Genomic DNA, 24641 nt, shown 5'->3' on the forward strand with positions numbered 1-24641 from the left:
CCTGAGAGAAAAGGCTTTCCTCCAACAGCTGGGTGACAACAGGGGCCAACGATGTTGTCATGGTTAACAGAGGTAGAAATGGTTTCATTACATAATGAAAGGTAGGTTACGGTATGCCTGAGAGAAAAGGCTTTCCTCCAATAGCTGGGTTAATTTGACCAAAAACTATAAACCTGTAGCTAATATCGACCAAGTCTTCACAACCTAATTACACTATCTAACTAAGATATCTTTAGCTATCGAGCTAGCTTGTCTGCTGGAGAAAATGCTTTTCCTTAGGGTGCTTTATAGTCATTCAGTTTTTGTTAGTCTTTTGTATTTTTTATCCTCTTATGTTTGTGGTAAATAGTAAATATTTCAGATTTTATTTTCATTGTTGTTGTTTTTTCCTGTGAATCACAATGCGTTGCATTCCGTGTCTGTAAAGTGGTGTATAAATAAAGCTTGATTTGATTTGAATGCACAGAGACACCGTGATGAGATAGATCCTGTGGCCCATTGTCGTGCCATTCATCCGCCGCCATCACCTCATGTTTCAGAATGATAATGCCCCATGTCCTGCATAAGACCAGCCCTTAGCCGTTGTATATTGGCCGTATACTTATTGCTTAAGTATACAATTCCTGGAAGCTGAAAATGTCCCAGTTCTTCCATGGCCTGTATACTCACCAGACATGTCATTCATTGAGCATGTGTGTGTCGCGCTGCATGAGACAAATGGTCACACCAGATACTGACTGGTTTTCTGATCCACGCTCCTCACCTTTTTGTTAAGGTATCTGTGACCAACAGATGTATATCTGTATTCCCAGTCATGTGAAATCCATAGATTAGGGCCTAATTCGTTTATTTCAATTGACAGATTTTCATTATATGAACTGTAACTCACTAAAATCTTTGAAATTGTTGCGAGTTGCGTTTATATTTTTGTTCAGTGTATCACTCAAATATCAAATAAATGGTGGCCAATATTGAGAGGTATCGTGAGGCTACCTTCACATATCTGAAATGATATGATCGATGTTTACAGAACATGAAAGGCATCCAGTGACTCGCTGTACAACTCTGATGATAGACCTAAATGTTTTGCATGGAATAATCTGAAATGTGTTGTTCTGACTATTCTCTTCAAGAGGTGATGATATTACAACCAAATAGTTCATATTTAACAATCCATGGAAAAACGCCACTCAGTTGTCAAAGATTTTAGCGGAGCTGGGGGGTCTCCTTGCCCCCCGGGCAGGAAAATCAAACGCTCTGCACCTTTTTGGGATGTTTTCCTGATAACAACCTATTACAGTGTCACAAACATTTGTACTTACTATCTATCAGAACCTTTGTCACCCAATATACTTTGTGGCTGAGAGACTGGGGTGATGGGTACGACAGTCCTTTTTATTTGTACTTTTTATTTTAGTCTACTTGGTAAATATTTTCTTAACTCTTCTTGAACTGCACTGTTGGTTTAAGGGCTTTTAAGTCAACATTTCACCGTCTACACTTGTTCCATTCGGCGCATGTGACAAATACATTTTGATTTGATTGGTACTGTGGTGTGAAGCTGTGATTGGAGCTTGTAAGTGACATCATCTTACTTACTTACTGACTTTATTGTCCCCACGGGGAAATGTTGTTGCAGTGTCATGTACACATTTAAAGTGGCCTTTAAATAAATAAGTAAAGTAATAAATAAATAATAAATAAAACAATTTAAAGACTAGCCTGCTGGCCTTACGGAGTCGATAGGAACATTAGCCCAAGCTATTTAGGAGGGATATCACACCTGGCACAAATGATTGTCTCGTTCTGTTTTTCCTGCTGAGGGGTGCCCTATACCTACGCCCAGAGGGGAGTAGTTTAAAGTCCAGGTACAGGGGGTGACTTGGGTCTAAAATGATTTTGTGAGCCTTACGGAGGGCCCTGACCTTAAAGACCTCATCCAGGCCTGTATGTTTGACTCCAAGTACCTTGTGGGGGGTTCTGACCTTAATCTTGCGACTAGCAATCCCGGATCCGGGAGCGTAATCATAGCCTCAAACGAATTAGCATAACGCAGAGGACATAAATACCCCTAGAAACTTTTCCTATTCATGAAAATCGCAAATGAAATATTTTTAAACACAAGCTTAGCCTTTTGTTAATCACATTGTCATCTCAGATTTTCAAAATATGCGTTACAGCCAACGCTAGACAAGCATTTGTGTAAGTTTATCATGGCATAATGCTATGCTTGGCTCTGCTGGCACCAGGCAACATTTTCACGTAAATAAGAAAAGCAACCAAATTAAATCAATTACCTTTGAAGAACTTCGGATGTTTTCACTCAGGAGACTCCCAGTTAGATAGCAAATGTTCCTTTTTTCCAAAAATATTATTTTTGTAGGCGAAATAGCTCCCTTTGTTCATCATACTTGGCTGAGAAATCGACCGGAAAATGCCACCACTACAACACCGAACTTTTTTCAAAATTAGCTCCATAATATCGACAGAATCACGGCAAACGTTGTTTAGGATCAATCCTCAAGGTGTTTTTAACATATATATTCTATAATATATCCGTCGAGGCAATTGATTTCTTATAAGAAGCGATTGGAAAAATGGCTACCTCAGTATTTTACGCAAGATTTTCTGCGGGAGACAACATGTGACCACTTGCTAAATATAGTCCCTTACGGCTATTCTTCAACGGAAATGCGTAAAAAGACGTCACAATGCTGTAGACACCTTGGGGAATACGTGGAAAACGTAAGCTCATTCGTAGCTCATTCACAGCCATATAAGGAGTCATTGGCATGAGGCGGTTTCAAAAAATGTGGCACTTCCTGGTTGGATTTTTATCTGGGTTTCACCTGTAACATCAGTTCTGTTGCACTCACAGACAATATCTTTGCAGTTTTGGAAACGTCTGAGTGTTTTCTATCCAAAGCTGTCAATTATATGCATAGTCAAGCATCTTTTCGTGACAAAATATCTTGTTTAATACGGGAACGTTTTTCATCCAAAAATGTTAATAGCGCCCCCCTAATGCTTAGACCTCATCCAGGCCTGTATGTTTGACTCCAAGTACCTTGTGAGGGGCCCTGACCTTAAAGATCTCATCCAGGCCTGTCTGTTTGACTCCAAGTACCTTGCTTGCTGTGATAATCCTTCTCAGCATATTTCTCTGGCTGACAGTAGCATTGCAAAACCAACAAACAATACAAAAAGTTAAAATACTCTCAAAAAAAGATTTGTAAAACAGAGTCAATAGAGTACAGTCTGCATTAAAAGATACCAGCTTTTTGAGAAAGTACAGTCTCTGTTGGCTCTTTTTGTAGATCAGGTCAAACAATACAAAAAGTTCAAATACTCTCAATAAAGGATTTGTAAAACAGAGTCAGTATAGTACAGTCTACATTAAAAGAGCCCAACTGTTTAATTAAGTACAGTCTCTGTTGGCTCTTTGTAGATCAGATCTGTACATTTACTCCACTGAAGCTTATTGTCCAAAAAAACACCCAGATATTTATATTCCTCTACAATCTCTATGTTCTGACCTCTGATAGATGTTGCATAGGTCGGTGTTGTACGCTTCCTGAAGTCTATGCACATCTCTTTGGTATAGAGGACCAAGTGTGATTCCTCACACCACTCTACAAAGTCATCTAGCACCGGGCCATGATGTTCCTCGTCATCATGCAACAGGCTGATCAAGGCAGTGTCTAATCATGAACTAATTGCTCACACCTGTGGCTACTCCGAGAGAGACGGTGTATTATGAATGAGCTCCGTAGCCCTTGCAAGTATCACTTACCTTCCCGGGGGAGGTTGTCGGTCGCTGCTGGGTACTGCAGTTGGCAACGAAGACAGGTAGTGAGGGGGAATTTGGTGCACCAGATAAGATAGTGGGTTTTCTAGGAGTGCTACCCTTCCCTCCTGATTGCATAAACAGAGTACAATGCGCGTTACATTTGTTCTTTGACATGCAAATTAATTAGCTTGACGCCATATCAGTTTTTGTAGTGTGTGACTGTATTTGACATGATTAATCAGGCTGAACGCAGTTATAGGTTGTGGCATTTGTCTTCCCTATAGTATATAGCCTAGCTGTTGCCCTTGTCCAGTTTATTGTAGCTTATTCAGTGCACCGTAGATGGGTATCTACTGCCAGTCTGCAATTAACCCGCAACTCCAACAATGGTACACACACACACCCAGACCCCATTAGGGGGTCCCATCAGCAGGACGACCATGGCATATGGTTTACATCATTCATTCATGCTCAGCAAACCATTCAGTGACCGCTTGTGCGCTGTGGATGAGGGCATTGTCACCCTATGGGGGGCATAGCCATTATAGCCAAAATAATGGCCTGCTCAGCATTTTTATGCACGACCCTAAGCACAATAGGATGTTAATTGCTCCACACTCGTGTAAACCCTCTGAGTCATGTCTTTGGAGAGAGACGGGATCAGATCCGACTGACATTTACTAAATCCCTGCAGAACTCCCAGTTTGCAGACTGGCTCCATCCAAGCAGACAGCAGATTACTGGACAGGAAACCCGCAACAGCCACAAACTGAACACTCCGATGACACGTACAGGTCGGTGTCAGAACTCTACCATCCCATTCTTCACTACACTGATCATGCATACACCATATATAGCCCAGGGCAAATGTCTTCCTAAGAACTCTAAAGATGTGCTTCCTAAAAAGCGGCAGGGTAGCCTAGTGGTTAGAGTGTTGGATTAGTAACCGGAAGGTACAAATCTGTCGTTCTGCCCCTGAACAGGCAGTTAACCCACTGTTCCTAGGCCGTCATTGAAAATAAGAATTTGTTCTTAACTGACTTGCCTAGTTAAATAAAGGTAAAATAAAAAAAGAATAAATAAAGCTGCCACCCTTAAACTTGTCATTGTTGTTTTGTTTACATATATTGCATATTTTAACATTGTATTATATTAAGTGTTTTGCTAGTTTAGGATCTGATAATTATATTTGATTGATGTTATGACTGTAAATTGGTGTACATTTCAGTCTATGACTGTGAGAAACCAATTAAACCTACTACTACTACTATCCCCATTTAGTCAAATGTTTCCATTATCTTGGCAGTTACCTGTATGCGTCTATATTAAAATAAATCTGACAGAGAATATAGTGTACTGTCCAAGACAAGTACACACTGCAGGTAATATATTGTACTTGCTTTGAACACCATACTGTATGGTGGTTCTTTAGAGTTCATAAGGGGTTTTAATTAAGATACGACTTAACGAAAAATGCACAGTAAACTTGCTGTGTCAAATAAAATATGTATTAAAGCATTTACAAGTATCATGCATAACTATTGAAGAATCAAGTTAATGGCGGAAGCATTCAGGTTTTAAGTATCAAGGTAAGGTGACTCTTTCGGTTAAAAGCATTCGATTTTGCTATTGCACACATAATGTGGGATTTGTGTGCCCCATGAAAACTATTTTCACCCCCCCAACATAAGGAGACACAAAATTAAATGTTTCGTAGTTACACTGCATTTCTGAGATCTCTATACAAAAAAAACAGTCAGACAGGATTCTTACAGAGTTCCAGTTCAACGTCTAATTTAACTGATTCATTCTTAATAATATAACGACAACAACACACTGCCATAAACGCAAGGAGAAAAAAACAATGTTTTATGTTTTATGCCACACAATTTTGAACAAATTCAGTCAAGACACCAACCATGATAAAGGACTAATAAACACTTAAATCAACACATCAGTTTGATTGAATATAACTATGATCCCCTGTTATATCTTATGTAATGTAATGACATGTATTGCCATGAAACAGCTGTAACAAGTTATTGAGTGTAGGAAATTGTCACTGGTACCCTAGTTTATAGAAAGACAAATAAGTGACGCATCTGACTGTGGAGGAGTTTAGGTGGACAGCCTTCACAGCGGACCAGTGACAGGTCTGGGGTAGTGGTAGCTCAGCAGGTCGGTGGAATAGCATGTCTCACTGAACGGATACCCCATCCACAGGCCCAGCTGGTACAAGGCGTTCGCGTACCAGTGCATACCTTCCTGGTCTTCCTGCCCCTGCCTCGGGGGAGCCAGAAGCCGGTCCCCAAGGAGAGAGAGGGAAGAGCGCAGGATGTGGAGGAGCCTGTAGGGGATGAAGGTGAGGTGAGCAAGCTGCTGCCGGCACTGCAGGGTGTAGCAGGAAACTAGGCGCCCGTCCACCACCAGGTTCCCCTCCACAGTCAGGGGAGCGTAGGCCCCTAGGCTCTCTGCCTCTTTCACTTCGGTCACACGTTTGGCCTCCAGTGATCCGGTGCTGGGGTCATGCAGGTAGATTAGGTGGCCCGGGAGGACATCCTTGGCGAACACCGGCACCCTGCGTGCGTCGCTGGCCAAGTCAATGGTTGTTGCGTTGTCGGGGGCGATGAAGAGAACATGCTCAGGTGTGATGTACAGGGGCTCCTCGGACCCCTCCGTGTCCAGCAGGAGGTAACGCTCCCTTGAGCCGCTCCGCCGATCAAGCCACAGGAGGACCTCGCTGAAGGTGGGCCGGCCAGCAGCGTCGACCGCCAGCACCCTGTCCCCCACGCTCAGCTCTGCCATGGTTCTCCTGGATCCGTCACTGGTGAGCACCGTGGCATGGGCGGGGAAGCACTCCTCATCTTCCTCGCACACTGTGTTTATAGTGAATGCGTTTTTACTGGGGAATTCGGCCATGTTTCTCCTCACCTCACTCACAGTCATTGTGTTCCAGTATCTTACAAATTTCGGGTTCCTTGTAGGAGAACCTTCGGTCTGGAGGCTACAACCTGCCTCGACCCAAAGCTTGCTCAAGCACTTCATGAAATGGGGTCCACTCTCGTTGTCATAGCCACAATCCCCACTCTCTGGGGGCAGAAGAGAGAAAGAATGCAGGTTAGTCAAATAAATATTTACCTTTCAAATAGATTAATAGAAATGGATTTCCCTGAGTGGCTCAGTGGAATATTCTGAATGTGGCAGCTGGGAGAAACACTGATGATAGCAATATTTGCACTTTAGGCAGGAGTTAGTCACTAATGCAACTTTATTTAACCATCTCAAGTGGTTTTTCTTTTGTGTGTGCTACATGTCTCCATGTGTTGCCACAACTGTTTAAATAAGGTGTGTGTTTTGTATTTATTCTTGAATTGTTTTGACATCCTGTCCACGCTATTAAATTGCAATCTCTACACAGTGCTCGGTTTCAAAGATGGCTTTCCGAATGTATTCTTTCAGATAAAGAACTTTAGAACTACACTTCCCATCAACCCCTCCATCATAGACACATGAGCAAAACAATCTGATGGAAAAGGTTCTCAGGTTCTTCTTAAGGGTATATGTGATGTCATCTTGGACATTGTGTACACTGAAATGTAACAGCGTAAAACACATTTTCAGGATGTACATACCTTTTACTTAACAGTTGCAGCAACATATGAGAACATATAAAACACACACAAAACAACATTTGAGTTCCCCTTTTTAAGCCCAGAATGACTGCCATTGTTCCGTGTATTTTTTTCAAGCACTGCGGAAATAATTTTCAACATAGTCAAATGATACTTCTGCACAGCCAGCTAGATACAGGTGGAGTCTTGTGTGACCCGGAAGTAGAAACCGCATGCGTCCACAAAACAGCCTGGTTTCAGAAGGGACATATTTAGAGCACAAGTGGTGGTTTTGCAGTGCAATTTCACTACTATAGTGTGAGAGCTATTTGAAAAGACCGCCTGACATTTCAGCCTGTTTTGGTGCATAGAGTTTTGGCCAGTGGATTAGTTAATAGACCAATACAATAAGAAAGATAGTTCCAAACCTTTCTACAAATCACAGCTAGTTTTCATTTTCCCCTCCCCACTCAGACCACTCCCAGACAGACCTAGCAAAATTCTTGCTTGAGAAATTGGTCTTTGCTAAGAAGCATTTAAAAAAAAAATATCCATTTTTTAAAAATTGAAAAACAATCACAGTATGGTACTTCAATGTTACCCATAAATTATTTGAAATTTAGATTTTTCTTTTAAAACAAGTTGATTTGACCTTTAACATGCACATTTCATCAAATAATACAGTTATCACAAACTGTTCAGGTTTTTATCATGTTTTTTTAACCAGTAAATTGACTGAGAACACATTCTCATTTTCGCAACAACCTGGGTAATGGTTACAGGGAAGAGGGATGAATCAGCCAATTGGGAGCAGGGGATGATTAGATGGCCATGATGTTTAGATTGGGAAATTTAACCAGGACACCAGGGTTAACACCCCTACTATTACAATAAGTGCTATGGGATCTTTAATGACATTTACATTTACATTTAAGTCATTTAGCAGACGCTCTTATCCAGAGCGACTTACAAATTGGTGCGTTCACCTTAAGACATCCAGTGGAACAGCCACTTTACAATAGTGCATCTAAATCTTTTAAGGGGGGTGAGAAGGATTACTTTATCCTATCCTAGGTATTCCTGAAAGAGGTGGGGTTTCAGGTGTCTCCGGAAGGTGGTGATTGACTCCGCTGTCCTGGCGTCGTGAGGGAGTTTGTTCCACCATTGGGGGGCCAGAGCAGCGAACAGTTTTGACTGGGCTGCGCGGGAACTGTACTTCCTCAGTGGTAGGGAGGCGAGCAGGCCAGAGGTGGATGAACGCAGTGCCCTTGTTTGGGTGTAGGGCCTGATCAGAGCCTGGAGGTACTGAGGTGCCGTTCCCCTCACAGCTCCGTAGGCAAGCACCATGGTCTTGTAGCGGATGCGAGCTTCAACTGGAAGCCAGTGGAGAGAGCGGAGGAGCGGGGTGACCACAGACAGTCAGGTCACCCGTTTAACATCCCATCCAAAAGACAGCAACCTACACAGGGCAATGTCCCCAATCACTGCCCTGGGGTATTGGAACACTTTTTAGACCAGAGGAAAGAGTGACTGCTACTGGCCCTCCAACACCATCTGGTCTCCCATTCAGGGACCAACCAGGACCAACCCTGCCTAGTTTCAGACGCGAGACAGCAGTGGGATACAGGGTGGTATGCTTCTGTTTTTTTTAAAGGATCATTCAAAACATTGCATTGCCCACAGTTAAGCACAAGTATTTTACTGGAGTAAGTTCAATTCAACCATTTTTAGTCGCAGAAAGTTTAAGGTCATGTTTTATTTAGTAAAATAATTCAGCGGGTATATTTTGGATCACATTTCTATTTACTTACAATTATTTAACACGCTGTAATACGGCTGTATTTTCAGATTGTATTGTATGGGCAATTGCATACGACTTTGGAAAAATACATTTTAAAACCTTTTTTTTAACCCTCAACGGTGTTATTATGCACCCTGTTGTCCCTTCTGAAAAATCAGGCTGAAAATGTGGGAAGATGTTTATAAATGTAGTGTAGGCTACCCTTGTCTTATGCTGTGTTTTACTATGAAATCTGTTGTTGTTGTTGTGATTATTACACTTAGACATCCCATGTACTAGTCGCATAATTTACTGCTCTCAATTTTTTTTTTAATAAATATGTCAATATCTGGCTATTCCAAATTGGGGAGCAAATGGAAGTAAGATAATTGGCATTCTTTGTATAGAATGGATTGTATTTCGTAGCCTTTGTTGGTAGCCAAATAAAAAAAGAACAATGGCCATGTTGACGTCCACTCACCGATGCAGTAGGGAAAGCTTGACCATCCATAACTGGTACACTGGATCTGAGAGGAGACTTCAAGATTATAGAGTCGGTTACACGTTATGTCGCATTTTTCTCCTTCAAAATTGGAGGCACAAAGTGCTTGGCCATTGGGAACGTCATAGGGATCACAGCGCTGTCTGCATTGGATCTGTTTGCTGCAGGTCAATGTTTCTGGTATGAACCTACATCCCATGACATCGCAGATGTGTGTCTGTTGAGAAACAAACCTTCCACTGTCGATCACTGATGCTGTCCATTCTGTATACACAACAGCAACAAAATACAAGAGCACATGAAAACAGCAATGTAACACATATGTCATGGAAACAGAAATACAAACACAATATCTATCATATAAACAGAAATACAAACACAATATCTATCATGTAAACAGAAATATAAACACAATATCTGTCATGTAAACAGAAATATAAACACAATATCTGTCATGTAAACAGAAATATAAACACAATATCTATCATATAAACAGAAATACAAACACAATATCTATCATGTAAACAGAAATATAAACACAATATCTGTCATGTAAACAGAAATATAAACACAATATCTGTCATGTAAACAGAAATATAATCACAATATCTATCATATAAACAGAAATACAAACACAATATCTGTCATGTAAACAGAAATATAAACACAATATCTATCATATAAACAGAAATACAAACGCAATATCTATCATGTAAACAGAAATATAAACACAATATCTGTCATGTAAACAGAAATATAAACACAATATCTATCATATAAACAGAAATACAAACACAATATCTGTCATGTAAACAGAAATATAATCACAATATCTATCATATAAACAGAAATACAAACACAATATCTGTCATGTAAACAGAAATATAAACACAATATCTATCATATAAACAGAAATACAAACACAATATCTATCATGTAAACAGAAATATAATCACAATATCTGTCATGTAAACAGAAATATAAACGCAATATCTATCATGTAAACAGAAATATAAACACAATATCTGTCATGGAAACAGAAATATAAACACAATATCTGTCATGTAAACAGAAACATAAAGACAATATCTGTCATGGAAACAGAAATATAAACACAATATCTGTCATGGAAACAGAAATATAAACACAATATCTGTCATGTAAACAGAAATATAATCACAATATCTGTCATGGAAACAGAAATATAAACACAATATCTGTCATGTAAACAGAAATATAATCACAATATCTGTCATGGAAACAGAAATATAAACACAATATCTGTCATGTAAACAGAAATATAAACACAATATCCGTCATGGAAACAGAAATATAAAGACAATATCTGTCATGGAAACAGAAATATAAACACAATATCTGTCATGGAAACAGAAATATAAAGACAATATCTGTCATGGAAACAGAAATATAAACACAATATCTGTCATGGAAACAGAAATATAAACACAATATCTGTCATGGAAACAGAAATATAAACACAATATCTGTCATGTAAACAGAAATTTAAACACAATATATGTCATGTAAACAGAAATATAAACACAATATCTGTCATGGAAACAGAAATATAAAGACAATATCTGTCATGGAAACAGAAATATAAAGACAATATCTGTCATGTAAACAGAAATATAATCACAATATCTGTCATGGAAACAGAAATATAAACACAATATCTGTCATGTAAACAGAAATATAAACACAATATATGTCATGTAAACAGAAATATAAACACAATATCTGTCATCGAAACAGAAATATAAACACAATATCTGTCATGGAAACAGAAATATAAACACAATATCTGTCATGGAAACAGAAATATAAACACAATATCTGTCATGGAAACAGAAATATAAAGACAATATCTGTCATGGAAACAGAAATATAAACACAATATCTGTCATGGAAACAGAAATATAAACACAATATCTGTCATGGAAACAGAAATATAAACACAATATCTGTCATGTAAACAGAAATTTAAACACAATATATGTCATGTAAACAGAAATATAAACACAATATCTGTCATGGAAACAGAAATATAAAGACAATATCTGTCATGGAAACAGAAATATAAAGACAATATCTGTCATGTAAACAGAAATATAATCACAATATCTGTCATGGAAACAGAAATATAAACACAATATCTGTCATGTAAACAGAAATATAAACACAATATATGTCATGTAAACAGAAATATAAACACAATATCTGTCATCGAAACAGAAATATAAACACAATATCTGTCATGGAAACAGAAATATGAACACAATATCTGTCATGTAAACAGAAACATAAAGACAATATCTGTCATGGAAACAGAAATATAAACACAATATCTGTCATGGAAACAGAAATATAAACACAATATCAGTCATGTAAACAGAAATATAATCACAATATCTGTCATGGAAACAGAAATATAAACACAATATCTGTCATGTAAACAGAAATATAAACACAATATCTGTCATGGAAACAGAAATATAAACACAATAGCTGTCATGGAAACAGAAATATAAAGACAATATCTGTCATGGAAACAGAAATATAAAGACAATATCTGTCATGGAAACAGAAATATAAAGACAATATCTGTCATGGAAACAAAAATATAAACACAATATCTGTCATGGAAACAGAAATATAAACACAATATCTGTCATGTAAATAATATTATAAAGACAATATCTGTCATGGAAACAGAAATATAAAGACAATATCTGTCATGGAAACAGAAATATAAAGACAATATCTGTCATGGAAACAAAAATATAAACACAATATCTGTCATGGAAACAGAAATATAAACACAATATCTGTCATGTAAATAATATTATAAAGACAATATCTGTCATGGAAACAGAAATATAAAGACAATATCTGTCATGTAAACAGAAATATAAACACAATATCTGTCATGGAAACAGAAATATAAACACAATATCTGTCATGGAAACAGAAATATAAACACAATATCTGTCATGTAAACAGAAATTTAAACACAATATATGTCATGTAAACAGAAATATAAACACAATATCTGTCATGGAAACAGAAATATAAAGACAATATCTGTCATGGAAACAGAAATATAAACACAATATCTGTCATGTAAACAGAAATATAAACACAATATCTGTCATGGAAGCAGAAATATAAACACAATATCTGTCATGTAAACAGAAATATAAACACAATATCTGTCATGGAAACAGAAATATAAAGACAATATCTGTCATGTAAACAGAAATATAATCACAATATCTGTCATGGAAACAGAAATATAAACACAATATCTGTCATGGAAACAGAAATATAAAGACAATATCTGTCATGGAAACAGAAATATAAAGACAATATCTGTCATGGAAACAGAAATATAAACACAATATCTGTCATGTAAACAGAAATATAAACACAATATCCGTCATGGAAACAGAAATATAAAGACAATATCTGTCATGGAAACAGAAATATAAACACAATATCTGTCATGGAAACAGAAATATAAAGACAATATCTGTCATGGAAACAGAAATATAAACACAATATCTGTCATGGAAACAGAAATATAAACACAATATCTGTCATGGAAACAGAAATATAAACACAATATCTGTCATGTAAACAGAAATTTAAACACAATATATGTCATGTAAACAGAAATATAAACACAATATCTGTCATGGAAACAGAAATATAAAGACAATATCTGTCATGGAAACAGAAATATAAACACAATATCTGTCATGTAAACAGAAATATAAACACAATATCTGTCATGGAAGCAGAAATATAAACACAATATCTGTCATGTAAACAGAAATATAAACACAATATCTGTCATGGAAACAGAAATATAAAGACAATATCTGTCATGTAAACAGAAATATAATCACAATATCTGTCATGGAAACAGAAATATAAACACAATATCTGTCATGGAAACAGAAATATAAAGACAATATCTGTCATGGAAACAGAAATATAAAGACAATATCTGTCATGGAAACAGAAATATAAACACAATATCTGTCATGTAAACAGAAATATAAACACAATATCCGTCATGGAAACAGAAATATAAAGACAATATCTGTCATGGAAACAGAAATATAAACACAATATCTGTCATGTAAACAGAAATATAAACACAATATCTGTCATGGAAGCAGAAATATAAACACAATATCTGTCATGTAAACAGAAATATAAACACAATATCTGTCATGGAAACAGAAATATAAAGACAATATCTGTCATGTAAACAGAAATATAATCACAATATCTGTCATGGAAACAGAAATATAAACACAATATCTGTCATGGAAACAGAAATATAAAGACAATATCTGTCATGGAAACAGAAATATAAACACAATATCTGTCATGTAAACAGAAATATAATCACAATATCTGTCATGGAAACAGAAATATAAACACAATATCTGTCATGGAAACAGAAATATAAAGACAATATCTGTCATGGAAACAGAAATATAAACACAATATCTGTCATGGAAACAGAAATATAAACACAATATCTGTCATGGAAACAGAAATATAAACACAATATCTGTCATGTAAACAGAAATTTAAACACAATATATGTCATGTAAACAGAAATATAAACACAATATCTGTCATGGAAACAGAAATATAAAGACAATATCTGTCATGGAAACAGAAATATAAAGACAATATCTGTCATGTAAACAGAAATATAATCACAATATCTGTCATGGAAACAGAAATATAAACACAATATCTGTCATGTAAACAGAAATATAAACACAATATATGTCATGTAAACAGAAATATAAACACAATATCTGTCATCGAAACAGAAATATAAACACAATATCTGTCATGGAAACAGAAATATAAACACAATATCTGTCATGTAAACAGAAATATAAACACAATATCTGTCATGGAAACAGAAATATAAAGACAATATCTGTCATGGAAACAGAAATATAAACACAATATCTGTCATGGAAACAGAAATATAAAGACAATATCTGTCATGGAAACAGAAATATAAACACAATATCTGTCATGGAAACAGAAATATAAACACAATATCTGTCATGGAAACAGAAATATAAAGACAATATCTGTCATGGAAACAGAAATATAAAGACAATATCTGTCATGTAAACAGAAATATAATCACAATATCTGTCATGGAAACAGAAATATAAACACAATATCTGTCATGTAAACAGAAATATAAACACAATATATGTCATGTAAACAGAAATATAAACACAATATCTGTCATCGAAACAGAAATATAAACACAATATCTGTCATGGAAACAGAAATATGAACACAATATCTGTCATGTAAACAGAAACATAAAGACAATATCTGTCATGGAAACAGAAATATAAACACAATATCTGTCATGGAAACAGAAATATAAACACAATATCTGTCATGTAAACAGAAATATAATCACAATATCTGTCATGGAAACAGAAATATAAACGCAATATCTGTCATGTAAACAGAAATATAAACACAATATCTGTCATGGAAACAGAAATATAAAGACAATATCTGTCATGTAAACAGAAATATAAACACAATATCTGTCATGGAAACAGAAATATAAAGACAATATCTGTCATGGAAACAGAAATATAAAGACAATATCTGTCATGGAAACAGAAATATAAAGACAATATCTGTCATGTAAATAATATTATAAAGACAATATCTGTCATGGAAACAGAAATATAAAGACAATATCTGTCATGTAAACAGAAATATAAACACAATATCTGTCATGGAAACAGAAATATAAACACAATATCTGTCATGGAAACAGAAATATAAACACAATATCTGTCATGTAAACAGAAATTTAAACACAATATATGTCATGTAAACAGAAATATAAACACAATATCTGTCATGGAAACAGAAATATAAAGACAATATCTGTCATGGAAACAGAAATATAAACACAATATCTGTCATGTAAACAGAAATATAAACACAATATCTGTCATGGAAGCAGAAATATAAACACAATATCTGTCATGTAAACAGAAATATAAACACAATATCTGTCATGGAAACAGAAATATAAAGACAATATCTGTCATGGAAACAGAAATATAAAGACAATATCTGTCATGTAAACAGAAATATAATCACAATATCTGTCATGGAAACAGAAATATAAACACAATATCTGTCATGTAAACAGAAATATAAACACAATATATGTCATGTAAACAGAAATATAAACACAATATCTGTCATCGAAACAGAAATATAAAGACAATATCTGTCATGTAAACAGAAATATAAAGACAATATCTGTCATGGAAACAGAAATATAAAGACAATATCTGTCATGTAAACAGAAATATAAAGACAATATCTGTCATGTAAACAGAAATATAAACACAATATCTGTCATGGAAACAGAAATATAAACACAATATCTGTCATGGAAACAGAAATATAAACACAATATCTGTCATGTAAACAGAAATTTAAACACAATATATGTCATGTAAACAGAAATATAAACACAATATCTGTCATGGAAACAGAAATATAAAGACAATATCTGTCATGGAAACAGAAATATAAACACAATATCTGTCATGTAAACAGAAATATAAACACAATATCTGTCATGGAAGCAGAAATATAAACACAATATCTGTCATGTAAACAGAAATATAAACACAATATCTGTCATGGAAACAGAAATATAAAGACAATATCTGTCATGTAAACAGAAATATAATCACAATATCTGTCATGGAAACAGAAATATAAACACAATATCTGTCATGGAAACAGAAATATAAAGACAATATCTGTCATGGAAACAGAAATATAAAGACAATATCTGTCATGGAAACAGAAATATAAAGACAATATCTGTCATGTAAACAGAAATATAATCACAATATCTGTCATGGAAACAGAAATATAAACACAATATCTGTCATGTAAACAGAAATATAAACACAATATATGTCATGTAAACAGAAATATAAACACAATATCTGTCATCGAAACAGAAATATAAACACAATATCTGTCATGGAAACAGAAATATAAACACAATATCTGTCATGTAAACAGAAACATAAAGACAATATCTGTGATGGAAACAGAAATATAAACACAATATCTGTCATGGAAACAGAAATATAAACACAATATCTGTCATGTAAACAGAAATATAATCACAATATCTGTCATGGAAACAGAAATATAAACACAATATCTGTCATGTAAACAGAAATATAATCACAATATCTGTCATGGAAACAGAAATATAAACACAATATCTGTCATGTAAACAGAAATATAAACACAATATCTGTCATGGAAACAGAAATATAAAGACAATATCTGTCATGTAAACAGAAATATAAAGACAATATCTGTCATGGAAACAGAAATATAAACACAATATCTGTCATGTAAATAGAAATATAAAGACAATATCTGTCATGGAAACAGAAATATAAAGACAATATCTGTCATGTAAACAGAAATATAAACACAATATCTGTCATGGAAACAGAAATATAAAGACAATATCTGTCATGGAAACAGAAATATAAAGACAATATCTGTCATGGAAACAGAAATATAAAGACAATATCTGTCATGGAAACAGAAATATAAAGACAATATCTGTCATGGAAACAGAAATATAAAGACAATATCTGTCATGGAAACAGAAATATAAAGACAATATCTGTCATGGAAACAGAAATATAAACACAATATCTGTCATGGAAACAGAAATATAAAGACAATATCTGTCATGTAAATAGAAATATAAAGACAATATCTGTCATGGAAACAGAAATATAAAGACAATATCTGTCATGGAAACAGAAATATAAAGACAATATCTGTCATGGAAACAGAAATATAATGACAATATCTGTCATGGAAACAGAAATATAAACACAATATCTGTCATGGAAACAGAAATATAAAGACAATATCTGTCATGTAAATAGAAATATAAAGACAATATCTGTCATGGAAACAGAAATATAAAGACAATATCTGTCATGTAAACAGAAATATAAACACAATATCTGTCATGGAAACAGAAATATAAACACAATATCTGTCATGGAAACAGAAATATAAACACAATATCTGTCATGTAAACAGAAATTTAAACACAATATATGTCATGTAAACAGAAATATAAACACAATATCTGTCATGGAAACAGAAATATAAAGACAATATCTGTCATGGAAACAGAAATATAAACACAATATCTGTCATGTAAACAGAAATATAAACACAATATCTGTCATGGAAGCAGAAATATAAACACAATATCTGTCATGTAAACAGAAATATAAACACAATATCTGTCATGGAAACAGAAATATAAAGACAATATCTGTCATGTAAACAGAAATATAATCACAATATCTGTCATGGAAACAGAAATATAAACACAATATCTGTCATGTAAACAGAAATATAAAGACAATATCTGTCATGGAAACAGAAATATAAAGACAATATCTGTCATGGAAACAGAAATATAAAGACAATATCTGTCATGTAAACAGAAATATAATCACAATATCTGTCATGGAAACAGAAATATAAACACAATATCTGTCATGTAAACAGAAATATAAACACAATATATGTCATGTAAACAGAAATATAAACACAATATCTGTCATCGATACAGAAATATAAACACAATATCTGTCATGGAAACAGAAATATAAACACAATATCTGTCATGTAAACAGAAACATAAAGACAATATCTGTGATGGAAACAGAAATATAAACACAATATCTGTCATGGAAACAGAAATATAAACACAATATCTGTCATGTAAACAGAAATATAATCACAATATCTGTCATGGAAACAGAAATATAAACACAATATCTGTCATGTAAACAGAAATATAAACACAATATCTGTCATGGAAACAGAAATATAAAGACAATATCTGTCATGTAAACAGAAATATAAAGACAATATCTGTCATGGAAACAGAAATATAAACACAATATCTGTCATGTAAATAGAAATATAAAGACAATATCTGTCATGGAAACAGAAATATAAAGACAATATCTGTCATGTAAACAGAAATATAAACACAATATCTGTCATGGAAACAGAAATATAAAGACAATATCTGTCATGGAAACAGAAATATAAAGACAATATCTGTCATGGAAACAGAAATATAAAGACAATATCTGTCATGGAAACAGAAATATAAAGACAATATCTGTCATGGAAACAGAAATATAAAGACAATATCTGTCATGGAAACAGAAATATAAAGACAATATCTGTCATGGAAACAGAAATATAAACACAATATCTGTCATGGAAACAGAAATATAAAGACAATATCTGTCATGTAAATAGAAATATAAAGACAATATCTGTCATGTAAACAGAAATATAAAGACAATATCTGTCATGTAAACAGAAATATAAACACAATATCTGTCATGGAAACAGAAATATAAACACAATATCTGTCATGTAAATAGAAATATAAAGACAATATCTGTCATGGAAACAGAAATATAAAGACAATATCTGTCATGTAAACAGAAATATAAACACAATATCTGTCATGGAAACAGAAATATAAACACAATATCTGTCATGGAAACAGAAATATAAAGACAATATCTGTCATGTAAACAGAAATATATTCACAATATCTGTCATGGAAACAGAAATATAAACACAATATCTGTCATGTAAACAGAAACATAAAGACAATATCTGTCATGGAAACAGAAATATAAAGACAATATCTGTCATGGAAACAGAAATATAAACACAATATCTGTCATGGAAACAGAAATATAAACACAATATCTGTCATGGAAACAGAAATATAAACACAATATCTGTCATGGAAACAGAAATATAAACACAATATCTGTCATGGAAACAGAAATATAAACACAATATCTGTCATGGAAACAGAAATATAAACACAATATCTGTCATGGAAACAGAAATATAAACACAATATCTGTCATGGAAACAGAAATATAAACACAATATCTGTCATGTAAACAGAAATATAAACACAATATCTGTCATGGAAACAGAAATATAAACACAATATCTGTCATGGAAACAGAAATATAATCACAATATCTGTCATGGAAACAGAAATATAAACACAATATCTGTCATGTAAACAGAAATATAAAGACAATATCTGTCATGGAAACAGAAATATAAAGACAATATCTGTCATGGAAACAGAAATATAAACACAATATCTGTCATGTAAACAGAAATATAAACACAATATATGTCATGTAAACAGAAATATAAACACAATATCTGTCATGGAAACAGAAATATAAAGACAATATCTGTCATGGAAACAGAAATATAAACACAATATCTGTCATGTAAACAGAAATATAAACACAATATCTGTCATGGAAACAGAAATATAAAGACAATATCTGTCATGGAAACAGAAATATAAACACAATATCTGTCATGTAAACAGAAATATAATCACAATATCTGTCATGGAAACAGAAATATAAACACAATATCTGTCATGTAAACAGAAATATAAAGACAATATCTGTCATGGAAACAGAAATATAAAGACAATATCTGTCATGGAAACAGAAATATAAAGACAATATCTGTCATGGAAACAGAAATATAAAGACAATATCTGTCATGGAAACAGAAATATAAACACAATATCTGTCATGGAAACAGAAATATAAAGACAATATCTGTCATGTAAACAGAAATATAAAGACAATATCTGTCATGGAAACAGAAATATAAAGACAATATCTGTCATGTAAACAGAAATATAAACACAATATCTGTCATGGAAACAGAAATATAAAGACAATATCTGTCATGGAAACAGAAATATAAACACAATATCTGTCATGTAATCAGAAATATAAACACAATATCTGTCATGGAAACAGAAATATAAACACAATATCTGTCATGTAAATAGAAATATAAAGACAATATCTGTCATGGAAACAGAAATATAAAGACAATATCTGTCATGTAAACAGAAATATAAAGACAATATCTGTCATGTAAACAGAAATATAATCACAATATCTGTCATGGAAACAGAAATATAAAGACAATATCTGTCATGGAAACAGAAATATAAACACAATATATGTCATGTAAACAGAAATTTAAACACAATATCTGTCATGGAAACAGAAATATAAAGACAATATCTGTCATGGAAACAGAAATATAAACACAATATCTGTCATGTAAACAGAAATATAATCACAATATCTGTCATGGAAACAGAAATATAAACACAATATCTGTCATGTAAACAGAAATATAAAGACAATATCTGTCATGGAAACAGAAATATAAAGACAATATCTGTCATGGAAACAGAAATATAAAGACAATATCTGTCATGGAAACAGAAATATAAAGACAATATCTGTCATGGAAACAGAAATATAAACACAATATCTGTCATGGAAACAGAAATATAAAGACAATATCTGTCATGTAAATAGAAATATAAAGACAATATCTGTCATGGAAACAGAAATATAAAGACAATATCTGTCATGTAAACAGAAATATAAACACAATATCTGTCATGGAAACAGAAATATAAAGACAATATCTGTCATGGAAACAGAAATATAAACACAATATCTGTCATGTAAACAGAAATATAAACACAATATCTGTCATGGAAACAGAAATATAAACACAATATCTGTCATGTAAATAGAAATATAAAGACAATATCTGTCATGGAAACAGAAATATAAAGACAATATCTGTCATGTAAACAGAAATATAAAGACAATATCTGTCATGTAAACAGAAATATAATCACAATATCTGTCATGGAAACAGAAATATAAAGACAATATCTGTCATGTAAACAGAAATATAATCACAATATCTGTCATGGAAACAGAAATATAAACACAATATCTGTCATGTAAACAGAAATATAAAGACAATATCTGTCATGGAAACAGAAATATAAAGACAATATCTGTCATGGAAACAGAAATATAAACACAATATCTGTCATGTAAACAGAAATATAAACACAATATATGTCATGTAAACAGAAATATAAACACAATATCTGTCATGGAAACAGAAATATAAAGACAATATCTGTCATGGAAACAGAAATATAAACACAATATATGTCATGTAAACAGAAATTTAAACACAATATCTGTCATGGAAACAGAAATATAAAGACAATATCTGTCATGGAAACAGAAATATAAACACAATATCTGTCATGTAAACAGAAATATAAACACAATATCTGTCATGGAAACAGAAATATAAACACAATATCTGTCATGGAAACAGAAATATAAACACAATATATGTCATGTAAACAGAAATATAAACACAATATCTGTCATGGAAACAGAAATATAAAGACAATATCTGTCATGGAAACAGAAATATAAACACAATATCTGTCATGTAAACAGAAATATAAACACAATATCTGTCATGGAAACAGAAATATAAACACAATATCTGTCATGTAAACAGAAATATAAACACAATATCTGCCATGGAAACAGAAATATAAAGACAATATCTGTCATGTAAACAGAAATATAATCACAATATCTGTCATGGAAACAGAAATATAAACACAATATCTGTCATGTAAACAGAAATATAAAGTCAATATCTGTCATGGAAACAGAAATATAAAGACAATATCTGTCATGGAAACAGAAATATAAAGACAATATCTGTCATGGAAACAGAAATATAAAGACAATATCTGTCATGGAAACAGAAATATAAACACAATATCTGTCATGGAAACAGAAATATAAAGACAATATCTGTCATGTAAATAGAAATATAAAGACAATATCTGTCATGGAAACAGAAATATAAAGACAATATCTGTCATGTAAACAGAAATATAAACACAATATCTGTCATGGAAACAGAAATATAAAGACAATATCTGTCATGGAAACAGAAATATAAACACAATATCTGTCATGTAATCAGAAATATAAACACAATATCTGTCATGGAAACAGAAATATAAACACAATATCTGTCATGTAAATAGAAATATAAAGACAATATCTGTCATGGAAACAGAAATATAAAGACAATATCTGTCATGTAAACAGAAATATAAACACAATATCTGTCATGGAAACAGAAATATAAACACAATATCTGTCATGGAAACAGAAATATAAAGACAATATCTGTCATGTAAACAGAAATATATTCACAATATCTGTCATGGAAACAGAAATATAAACACAATATCTGTCATGTAAACAGAAACATAAAGACAATATCTGTCATGGAAACAGAAATATAAAGACAATATCTGTCATGGAAACAGAAATATAAACACAATATCTGTCATGGAAACAGAAATATAAACACAATATCTGTCATGGAAACAGAAATATAAACACAATATCTGTCATGGAAACAGAAATATAAACACAATATCTGTCATGGAAACAGAAATATAAACACAATATCTGTCATGGAAACAGAAATATAAACACAATATCTGTCATGGAAACAGAAATATAAACACAATATCTGTCATGTAAACAGAAATATAAACACAATATATGTCATCGAAACAGAAATATAAAGACAATATCTGTCATGTAAACAGAAATATAAAGACAATATCTGTCATGGAAACAGAAATATAAAGACAATATCTGTCATGTAAACAGAAATATAAAGACAATATCTGTCATGGAAACAGAAATATAAACACAATATCTGTCATGGAAACAGAAATATAAAGACAATATCTGTCATGGAAACAGAAATATAAAGACAATATCTGTCATGGAAACAGAAATATAAACACAATATCTGTCATGGAAACAGAAATATAAAGACAATATCTGTCATGTAAATAATATTATAAAGACAATATCTGTCATGGAAACAGAAATATAAAGACAATATCTGTCATGTAAACAGAAATATAAACACAATATCTGTCATGGAAACAGAAATATAAACACAATATCTGTCATGGAAACAGAAATATAAACACAATATCTGTCATGTAAACAGAAATTTAAACACAATATATGTCATGTAAACAGAAATATAAACACAATATCTGTCATGGAAACAGAAATATAAAGACAATATCTGTCATGGAAACAGAAATATAAACACAATATCTGTCATGTAAACAGAAATATAAACACAATATCTGTCATGGAAGCAGAAATATAAACACAATATCTGTCATGTAAACAGAAATATAAACACAATATCTGTCATGGAAACAGAAATATAAAGACAATATCTGTCATGTAAACAGAAATATAATCACAATATCTGTCATGGAAACAGAAATATAAACACAATATCTGTCATGTAAACAGAAATATAAAGACAATATCTGTCATGGAAACAGAAATATAAAGACAATATCTGTCATGGAAACAGAAATATAAAGACAATATCTGTCATGTAAACAGAAATATAATCACAATATCTGTCATGGAAACAGAAATATAAACACAATATCTGTCATGTAAACAGAAATATAAACACAATATATGTCATGTAAACAGAAATATAAACACAATATCTGTCATCGAAACAGAAATATAAACACAATATCTGTCATGGAAACAGAAATATAAACACAATATCTGTCATGTAAACAGAAACATAAAGACAATATCTGTGATGGAAACAGAAATATAAACACAATATCTGTCATGGAAACAGAAATATAAACACAATATCTGTCATGTAAACAGAAATATAATCACAATATCTGTCATGGAAACAGAAATATAAACACAATATCTGTCATGTAAACAGAAATATAATCACAATATCTGTCATGGAAAC

The 24641-nt window shown here is 32.9% G+C and overlaps 1 protein-coding gene across 1 annotated transcript in view; it reads right to left on the bottom strand.

The window, feature by feature from the left end:
- Window positions 1-5642: 5642 nt before the first annotated feature.
- The window catches only part of LOC115117772 (uncharacterized), a 37100-nt gene continuing 18101 nt past the window's right edge, over window positions 5643-24641 (bottom strand). Inside the window, exons 2-3 of the mRNA XM_065026858.1 lie at window positions 9663-9947; window positions 5643-6879 (exon numbers count right to left, since the gene is read on the bottom strand). Coding sequence (XP_064882930.1) covers window positions 5924-6879; window positions 9663-9947 — 1241 coding nt within the window. The 3' untranslated portion in view covers window positions 5643-5923. The remainder of the gene's footprint in view (window positions 6880-9662; window positions 9948-24641) is intronic.

This window comes from Oncorhynchus nerka, linkage group LG13 (assembly GCF_034236695.1).
Source record: "Oncorhynchus nerka isolate Pitt River linkage group LG13, Oner_Uvic_2.0, whole genome shotgun sequence".
NCBI classification, from domain to species: Eukaryota; Metazoa; Chordata; class Actinopteri; order Salmoniformes; family Salmonidae; genus Oncorhynchus; species Oncorhynchus nerka.